At 55.1% G+C, this 9242-nt stretch overlaps 1 protein-coding gene across 3 annotated transcripts; it reads left to right on the top strand.

The window, feature by feature from the left end:
• Positions 1–555: 555 nt before the first annotated feature.
• Positions 556–9130, top strand: FAM131A (family with sequence similarity 131 member A). 3 transcript variants are annotated; one of them, XM_017657426.3, is made up of 6 exons: positions 556–754; positions 3031–3173; positions 5301–5394; positions 5654–5836; positions 5987–6103; positions 7364–9130. In XM_017657426.3, exons 1-6 carry the CDS (start codon positions 718–720, stop codon positions 7837–7839), a joined length of 1050 nt encoding a protein of 349 aa, XP_017512915.2. In that variant the 5' UTR covers positions 556–717; the 3' UTR covers positions 7840–9130. The 3 variants fall into 3 exon arrangements, with proteins under 3 accessions (XP_017512915.2, XP_073088091.1, XP_017512914.2); XM_017657425.3 differs by lacking the exon at positions 556–754 and adding an exon at positions 2077–2368; XM_073231990.1 differs by lacking the exons at positions 556–754; positions 5301–5394 and adding an exon at positions 2070–2368.
• Positions 9131–9242: the final 112 nt, after the last annotated feature.

Below are 9242 nucleotides of genomic sequence, written 5' to 3'. Positions count from 1 at the left end.
GTATGGATAGGTGGGCAGCCTTCTTTCCAGAGCTGGCACTTTACAGCATGTTCCTTGTAATCTGGCACCCCTCTTGCCTCTGCCCCTGTCCATGATTAAGGGTTTGGGAAATGTCTTCCCTGGAGGATTGTACCCATGAAGTGAACATGGTGGGGTGCCTTCTTCGTTAGGAGGGGAGAAAGGAGTCAAGAAGCTGTAGGGTTCCTAACAGAACACTTGCTCATCTTGCACTTCTACCAGAACGTGATCCATACCCGTTAGTAAAAGCCCTGGGTTTCAGGCTTTTTATGGGTGGAGAAACCCTTAAAAGATGGCATCAGAGTCCATCTGCAAATGAGGGGACTGGATGCGGTGAGGTTTACTGACCCCATACCTTTTGACTGGCTGCCTGCGCCCAGTGAGTACCTGCCCAGCCTGCCTTGGGGGTCGCTCTGCAGTCTGGCCTAGGTAGAAAGGTTGAGGTTTCTGTGCTAGGTGGCCGCCCCTACGTGCCTACGGCGTTGTTTCGCCCCGCCCTCTCTGGGTGGTGACGCGGACAGGCACGCCCCCGCGCTAACGTCATCGGCCCGCTTCCCTCTCCGGGGAGCGGCGACGGACGCGCGGCTACCGCCCCCTCCCATCTCACGGGCTCCCCTCCCCAGTGGCGGCCGCGGCCCGACCCTCCCAAGGCGATGGCCCAGGCCCCGAGCGCGGGCTAGTGTGCCTGGGTGCCCGGCCATGGGCTGTATCGGCTCTCGGAGCCCGGCGGGTCAGGGTAAGAAGCAGAGGACGGGCACGGTCTGGGGAGTCGGACTGCGGCTACCCGGTGCGCGGGCCGCGGGCGGGCGGGGGCCTTGAGGAGGGGGCCAGTGTCGGGAGAGGGAGGAGCCTGCACCAGGGAGGCGGGCCAGGCAAGAGGAGGGAGCCGGCCGGAGCGAGGAGGGGGCTCAGCTGACTTGGGTTCGTCTTATGGTCTGCCTGCCCTGGCTTTGCAGGGTAGACTTGTGGTATTTCCGCCTGGATTCCCACCGCCGCGGGTGGCAGGAGGCGCACAGCCCAGGGAGGGCTGGTCAGTGTTCTCCAGCCCACGGCGACAGGCCTTGCTTGCCCACTCACACTCACCTTCCTTTGCCTACACCCCTCCTCTCACGGTCCTGGGAGTGGCCCTGCGCTGGGAATCTGCCTCTCTTAGTCGTGTCCCGATCCCCTTCAGGAGGTAGCCTGCAAACGCTGGCCACGCACCCTACCAGGGAGTTTTGGCTAAAATTTAACAACCCCCTTCAGAGTAAGCTGGTCGATGAAGGGGACTGAGGTCCAACTTGAGGCACCTGTGAGCACCTGAAATGTCCTCTCATCTCTTGTTTTAGTTCCCTTCCCCCACTCCGAACAAAAACAAAAGTCACCTACCTACCCTGTGGAAGGAAAGAGTTGCCCAGAGAGAGTTCATCAGGGCTTCCTTTCCACAACTACTGACCCTTGCTTGGTTACCAGGGACGGTGGTGCACGCTGGGGCCTGGCAGTAGTCCTGTGCATCTGAGGTTGGCCCGCCTACTTTACTCCAGCGCCATGGATTTTTCCAAGCCTAAGGTCAGCCAGGCAGAATCTTGTGACACTGAGGTTCTGGGTTTAGAATGGGTCCTGGGCTTTCAGGGCAGGTGGTCAGTCATACAGGCCTTTAGTGTGTTTTGGTACTTGAGGTTCTTTGGAGCTAAGACACTAGCTGAGATTTGTTCTTTCCTTGGTTCCCAGGAGGAATTCTGGGATTTGTAGTACTAAATTAACCTCATGGCTTTTGCAGCTGAGAAGCGGCAGGCTGCTCTGATCCCTGTGGCCCTGCTAAGGCTTGGAGTTCAAGAAGTAATTATCTCTTGTAGTCAGGGGAGAGTTTGGCTGACCTCAGGACTGGCCTTGAGAGCCCTGGTTAGGTACCAGCTGGGGGCCAGGGATGGCCTGTAACCTTGTGTCTTCCTTCTGGTCGGTAGCATTTCTGGTGACCACCAGCTGGCTGAGGCTCAGGGACAGAGACGGCTGCTCCAGCTAAAGGTCAGTTGTGTGTATACTGCCTGTTGGCACTGTCTAGGGGATGGGCCTCAGCATCCTGAGCTCCAGAGAGCACGGCTGGGCCCCTGGCACTCCCACCTCCTCAAAGCCATGAGGCAAGAGTGTTCTCCTTATGTGACTAGGCACAGGTTCCAAGTGGGGAGGGGACTGGCTCAGCATCCGGAACCAAAATAGGAATAGAACTGGGAGCTGAGCCTGGAGCGGTTCTGGGCTTTGGTTCTCTGCATCAACACAGCCAGCATGCCTATGATTTCTGTACTGGGCAAAATGTTTCTGTGGCAGCGTGAAGGGCCTGGAGGACGATGGTCTTGTCAGACAAGTCGCAGAGGTGAGACCAGGGTTTGTAGATGTGATCTGGAAGGTGATGGGAAGCTGAGGGGTAAGGTGCTCAGGTGGCAAGAGGAAAATTACTCTGGCTTAGTTATTGGGAACCAGGCTGAAACAGAAACAACCAGGATGGGGCCAGACAAGGCATCAGGCAAAAGCCTTTAGAAGACTGGGGCAAAAGTCAGAAAAAATCATGCGTTTGTCAGAAAAGAAGTGTAAAGAGCTGCACACCAGCCAAGGCTGGAGAGAGGGAAGAACCAAGAGAAGGCAGGCAGCAAGCCTGCAGGGTCCAAGGTGGTGGTGGGGGAGAGGACAGTGATGGTGGTGGTGGAAGGATGCCTTGTGCCTCCCAAGAGGAATGGGTTGGCTTAGAAACCAGAGAAGATCCAGAATTTGTTTAAGTTTAGGTTTCATTCTTAAGGTTTTGATGGCAAGATGTATCCATAAGAGGAAGGCCAGGGGGCTGCCACAAAATGACCCCAAGGGCCTGAAGGTCAGGACTGTGGGATTGGGGCTTTCAGAATGGTGAAGAGCACCAGGTAGTTGCTGATAATCTGCGAGGTGGGGGAGGGGTGTGGATAAATGATACGACAACATCGAATGAAAATGGGGATCTTGGGAGAAGTGAGAGCCCAAGTGAACAGCCTTTCCCCCACCCTTTAGTGGCCTCGGACCCTGCGTGGGCTGTGGAGTGGATCGAACTTCCTCGGGGCCTCTCTCTGTCTTCCTTGGGATCTGCTCGGACCCTCCGAGGTTGGAGCCGGTCCTCCCGCCCTTCCTCCGTGGACAGCCAGGACTTGCCAGAGGTGCTGGGCCCCTGGTGTTGGTAGGGGGAAGGGGGACCGCATTTATATGAAGGGTATCTGTAGTTCCCACCTCCGCCTCAGCAGCCAGCTTCTTTCTGGCTCCCTTTTCCTGTGAGCGGAGGCGCTATCCGGCTGACGGGGCCCAAAGCCTCCCCCGCGCCGGTCTGCTCTGCCCGGCGCGGTGCCAGCGGGCTGGTTTTGCTCGCGCTTTCGGCGCTGACGTCAGCGCATCCCGGGCCGTATCCCGGGAGACCCTGTTGCATGGTGATGGGTTGCCAGGGAGACATACACCTTTTCTCTGGGCCTCGGCCGCAGCTGCGCGGAGCGCCCGCTCGGATGGCGACGCCTAGGGACAGGAGGGAGAGGGACGGTGAGCAAGCCAGGAAACACCCTGCAGGTGCTCCCCCCTCAGGCCTGGCCGGAAGCTACTGGCACCACCCTGGGGGGGGCACTGTCAGCCAGGTACTGACGGGGAGGTATAGAGGCATTGGCCTAAGGTCTAGACAGGTGGAGCCTCTCTTGTGAGGGGTGGGAACGGGATCAGGAGAGCTAGGCAATACCGGGGAGGGGGCGTGTGCCTCCAACGGCATTCATTCATTAAGGGAAACATTTGCTGGGGCTTGCCCGGGAGCACTGAACCAGGTGATGGATGGAGGTGGGAACCCAGGTCACTCAGCCTCAGGCTCTGCCCATCCTGAGAGTCCTCAGGAGAGAGGCAAAGGCAGTGTTGGGGGTGGGGAATGGGGACTGAAGAAGAGAGAACTGTGATTTGAAAGCATAATTGGAGGGGGCACTTGAGTCAGGCCTTAAATGGTAGGGAGCATTTTGTTAGGGCTAAGATAGCATTCTTAGCCCAGAGGAAAGCTGGGTTCCTTTGCCTGGAGGCAGGAGGGCTGCTTGCTGACATGGTGAAGTGGGATTTTACTGGGCAGAGATCAGTGGTGGATTGTAAGCAGTCCTGGAAGGAGGCAGGGGCCTCCTTCACAGAGTGGGTTTTTTCAGTGCCTGTCTGTGAAGCTTTGACTTCTTTGGACAGTGGAGGAGCCTAGAAAAGGTTTCCTCTAGGGACATGTGACCAGTTGTACTCCAGGAAAATTATTTACCTTGCCTTATTCATTCAGCCTATGTATTTTGAGAGAGTACTGTGTGCCAGGCGCTGTGCTAAACACTGAGTGTTGAGGTCACAGCAGTGACCAAAAGAGACCGAATTCCTTAGAGAGCTAAAGACCAGTGAGGGAGACCAACAGGAAAGGACCAAGGAAACACATGAAATAGGCCATATTTACACACATGGGGTCTGTTGATAGAGGATGGTGACTTTTACAGAGGGAGGAGGGACAACTGGTAGGGTGGCCAGGAAGGTGCCTCTGGAGAAGTGATTTCAGCCAAAAACTGAAAGATGAGAAAAAGCCAGCCAGCCAAGGGAAGTAGGGAGAGGAACACTTACATACACAACATTTTTGGCTAAGAAAGTAGTATAGGATTGGAGGAGCTTGGGGGACCACCACTTGTGCTAATCTGGGCTAGGCGCATTGAGGGCTTGAGGAAGGGAGGGCAGAAGCAATGGGAGTAGAAAGGTTGAGTGAAGTTTAGGGGAGAGTAGATGGTGCTGCTGAGGTTTGGAGCCACGCTGCATGGGAGAATGGTTGGTTGGGTAATGCAAAGTAAGGAAGTTAGGAGGCAGGGCCAGATGTGGGGAGGTGTTGGGTTTGGCTTTGGTCATGCTGTTTGTGGCCCTAGTAGGCTCTAGAAACAGCTGGAATGTGGGAGAAGAGGGACAAAGAGAGGACCTGAAGGAAGTCCCTGATGCCATACCCCCCTACTTCCTTTTTCTTTTCAAAGGCCCCACTCCATGGTTATTTCCAACCTGCCTCCTTCCACTCTGAGACCTGGGAAGGTTGAAGGGTTAGCTGCAGTTCTGCCCTTATGGGCTTTCTGAGTCTCCATTACTCCTTGGGAGGACATAGTTTGCAGATCCTGGCTTCTTATATATCCTAGCAGCTACCTGTGTGCTGCTCTGGCATCTCTTCCCAGCTCCCATTTCTTCTTGATGTCTTGGGTGGAGGTGGGCATGTGTGGGGATGCTGCTGTCAGAGGAGCACTGACCCTCTGGTGCCATTACCTAAGGTGAATGTTGGAGACACAGTCGCGATGCTGCCCAAGTCCCGGAGAGCTCTAACTATCCAGGAGATCGCTGCTTTGGCCAGATCCTCCCTGCATGGTATGGTATCCGCCCCCTTCTGATTACCCCTGGCCACTCTGTCCTTTCTTCTCCCTTTGCAAATTCTCTTGGGAATTACATCCTGTGAGATCTTGCTGGGATCTCCCTTTCCTCCCTTTCTCAGATGAATCCTAGCCCCTTCTTCCCACTGAAAGGCACATGTGGGAACTACCTAACTACCATCTCTCAGATGCTCCCTGCCATGTAATGGTAGATGGTGAGGACTCAACCAGCCCTCCCCATTCTGTCCCACCTCCAGGTATTTCCCAGGTGGTGAAGGACCACGTGACCAAACCCACTGCGATGGCTCAGGGCCGAGTGGCTCACCTCATTGAGTGGAAGGGCTGGAGCAAGCCGAGTGACTCACCTGCTGCTCTGGAATCAGCCTTTTCTTCCTATTCAGACCTCAGTGAGGGTGAACAAGAAGCTCGTTTTGCAGCAGGTGAGCGACTGAAAGGGGATCACACATTTGTCATAGGGATGTTCTCTCATCTTGTGCCCAGTGTGGGGGTTGGAGTCTTGTCCTGTCTCCAAGCTGAGCCCGAGTCTTAGCTCGCTTTCTCTGCTAATGAATACCGTGTCCTCCCAACAGGAGTGGCTGAGCAGTTTGCCATTGCAGAGGCCAAGCTCCGGGCATGGTCTTCGGTGGATGGTGAGGACTCCACTGATGAATCCTATGATGAGGACTTTGCTGGGGGAGCTGATTCAGGTGAGGGGACATCTCATGCCAGGGCTGCCAGCTGGGGTGTAACTGCTCAGTAGGCCTTGTAATGCAGAGTTTGGCCTTCAGAAAGAGAGAGAAGAAGGGTAGACTCTGTCCAGGCAGTCCTTGACATGCCACGGGGAGGAGGGCTATCCGTGTTCCTGGTGGGCAGTCAGCAATTGGACATGGAGTAGATGCCAAGCTTTCTCTGCCTGTCAGTACAATCAGCCTTCTAGTCCTGAAAAAGAAAAAAAACCCTGAGACCTCACTGAGAGCTTCTGTGCAGCCATGTCTCTGGGAGGGTCTGCTGTGCCTTTCCCTCCCCTTTGACTGGCTGTGGGAGCCCACAGTGCAGCAGTGAGCACCTCACAGGGCTGTGGCCCCAGGCAAACAGAAAAGCATGCTGGTCCTGGAATGCCCACAGGGCCGAGCTGGCTCTAGCTCAGAATCCTCAAATTCCATTAGACCTGTCTGTGGGCTTTTCTCTGGGCCAGTTCTTGCAGAAGGGACCCTGCAGGGTTGTGCAGCTGTGTATGGTACTCCTTTCATCTTGCATTCCCTGAACCACATGGCTAATGTCTGTGTAGCTTCTGGGCTAAAGCCTCACAAGCCCACCACCAGTCATCTCTTTGTCTTTGAAGATTGCCTCCACCCACCTCTACCCCTCCAGCTAATTAACAAATTCTCCAAGGTGGGTAATACATTAGAATAGACTGGAGACTGCTGCCTGTGGTCCAGATGGGGCTGATTTGGATGCTCAAGGCCAAGACAGAGCCCTGAACCACAAGCATTTTTGTTTGAGTTCTAAGCCTCTTTGACCCCTGGTATAATGATAATAACTAACATTTATCCAAGGCTACTACTTAATCTGTGCAGGGTCTTTGTGAAAATTAGAAAAAGGCACCCATTTCTCTGGCAGGCACAGCCCCGTGCCAGGGTGTGCTGCTTGGTGAGCAGTGTGAGCTTTCAGTCCTCACAGCCTTGGAAAGCCGCAGGACAATGTGTGGCATCTCTGCTTTATTGCTTTCTTACTGTGTGCTACCCTCTGTTCTTCCAACGACCCATAAGGTTTGTGTATTAGAACCCCCAGGTCACCATTAAGGAAACTGAGGCACTGAGAAGTTAACTGACTTGCCCAAAGTTACCCAGTTCCTCCCCATTATCCCCACAGCTGTGCTGAGCATGGAGTGGGGAGAATGTGCCTTCTCGGTTGACCAAATGAGATGGGGCTAGCAGGGCTGTCTTTTTTTTTCTCTCCCCCAACAGACTTGGCTGGGCAGCTGCCCCTGGGGCCCCACCTTCAGGACCTCTTCACTGGCCACAGATTCTCCCGGCCTATCCGCCAGGGCTCCGTGGAGCCTGAGAGCGACTGCTCACAGACCGTGTCCCCAGAGACCCTGTGCTCTAGTCTGTGCAGCCTGGAGGATGGCTTGCTGGGCTCTCCAGCCAGCCTGACCTCCCAGCTGCTGGGCGATGAGCTGCTCCTTGCCAAACTGCCCTCCAGCCGGGAAAGTGCCTTCCGTAGCCTGGGCCCATTGGAGGCCCAGGACTCACTCTACAACTCGCCTCTCATGGAGTCCTGCCTTCCTACCGCCGAGGAGGAGCGAGCCCCCTGCAAGGACTGCCAGCCGCTTTGCTCACCACCAGTGGGCAGCTGGGAACCGCAGCGGAAAGCCTCTGATGTAGCTGCTTCTGGGGTGGCGTCGTTAGATGAGGATGAGGCAGAGCCGGAGGAACAGTGACCCAAATCATGCCTGGTGATGGCATGCGCCCCCTGGCTGCTGCTGGGGGCACAGCCTCCACGCCCAAGTGCGGGTGGAAGGCTTCCAGCGGAGCTCCAAAGCTTAGAGGGCTCTTGGGAGCGCTCACTCACTCCTCTGTTGTGTGTTTTGCATGAAAGTGTTTGGAGAGGAGGCAGGGGCCAGGCTGGGGGTGCATGTCCTGCCCCCACTCTTGGGGTTTGCCGGGGGTTGCCCGGGGCCCCTCGGGCATGGCTACAGCTGTGGCAGACAGTGATGTTCATGTTCTTAAAAACGCCACATACACATTTCCTCCTCAGATGATGTGAACCCCAAGGGAGGGTGGTTGTGACTGGTCTGTGTGGGGTAGAGTGGGAGGGCGCCTGGCCTCCTCCCATGTTCCCATTCCTCTCTTCTGCTTCTTTCCACCTCTGAGTCCACGTGCAGTGCTTGATAGAATCACCCCTACCTGGGGCAGGGGTCAGGGGCTGGCTCTTACCCTCCTGGAGCCTATGGATTGAGCCATCCCCCAAGGGCCCCTCGCCTAGCTGGGATCGTGCTGTGCTTCACCTCTCCATCATCTCTAAATCTTCTTTTTCCTAAAGAAAGAGGGGTTTTGGTCTGTTCTTTCAGTTGGATCTTCTCTGGGAAGCATTGGAATACTGAAAGCATGTGCCCGTCACCCTTTGCCTGCCCCCACCTCAGCCCTTTCCCAGCCTTCAGTAAGTAGGATGTGCTGTCAGGGTCCTGGCAACGCGCTGGGCTACCCCATTCACTGAGTTCTCTTTAGGGTGGAGTTGAGAGAAGGGATGGCTCTGGTTGCTACAGAGCTGACTCTGATGTTCTTCAAGAGAGGGTCACAAGGGGGCCTCACGGTGGCCGGGCATTTGTCTGCTGATTGCCTGAGTGGGGCAGGAATTGTGCCAATTAGTGAAAGTCATGAGGGAGGAGTGTCCCTCCTTGGGGAGGAATGAGGGTAGTGCCTTTCTTGGCTGAACAAAAGGCCGAAGCTACAGTACTGGGGGCCTCTGCTCCAGCCAGGGTGTTGATGACCAGGCAGTGGGGGTCTCTGTAGATCCTGTACTCTACCAATAGCAGGCTCTCGAGTTTTACAATTTGGGGGTGGGGGGTATGGGTGCCTGCAGAATTCAGAGCCTTGTAGGCTTTGGCTGGTACAAGGACCCAGGTAAGGACAAGAGCCGATGGGCACAGGCATTCTATATATAAGTGGCTCACTAGGTATTTATTTTGTTCTATGTAAGAATTTGTTTTATTAAATTAATATAAAAATCTTTGTAAATCTATATACATCTGGTCATTGGAGGTTCCAGTATAAACCCATTTTAGTTCTATACTTTTTCCCCACAAAGGGGAACAAAGTCAGGTGATCCCACCCCATGATGCCA

The sequence above is a fragment of the Manis javanica genome, chromosome 3 (assembly GCF_040802235.1).
Source record: "Manis javanica isolate MJ-LG chromosome 3, MJ_LKY, whole genome shotgun sequence".
In the NCBI taxonomy this organism is placed as follows: domain Eukaryota; kingdom Metazoa; phylum Chordata; class Mammalia; order Pholidota; family Manidae; genus Manis; species Manis javanica.
Note: the sequence above shows the minus strand (reverse complement) of the source record. Positions and strands in the feature narration are given on the sequence as shown.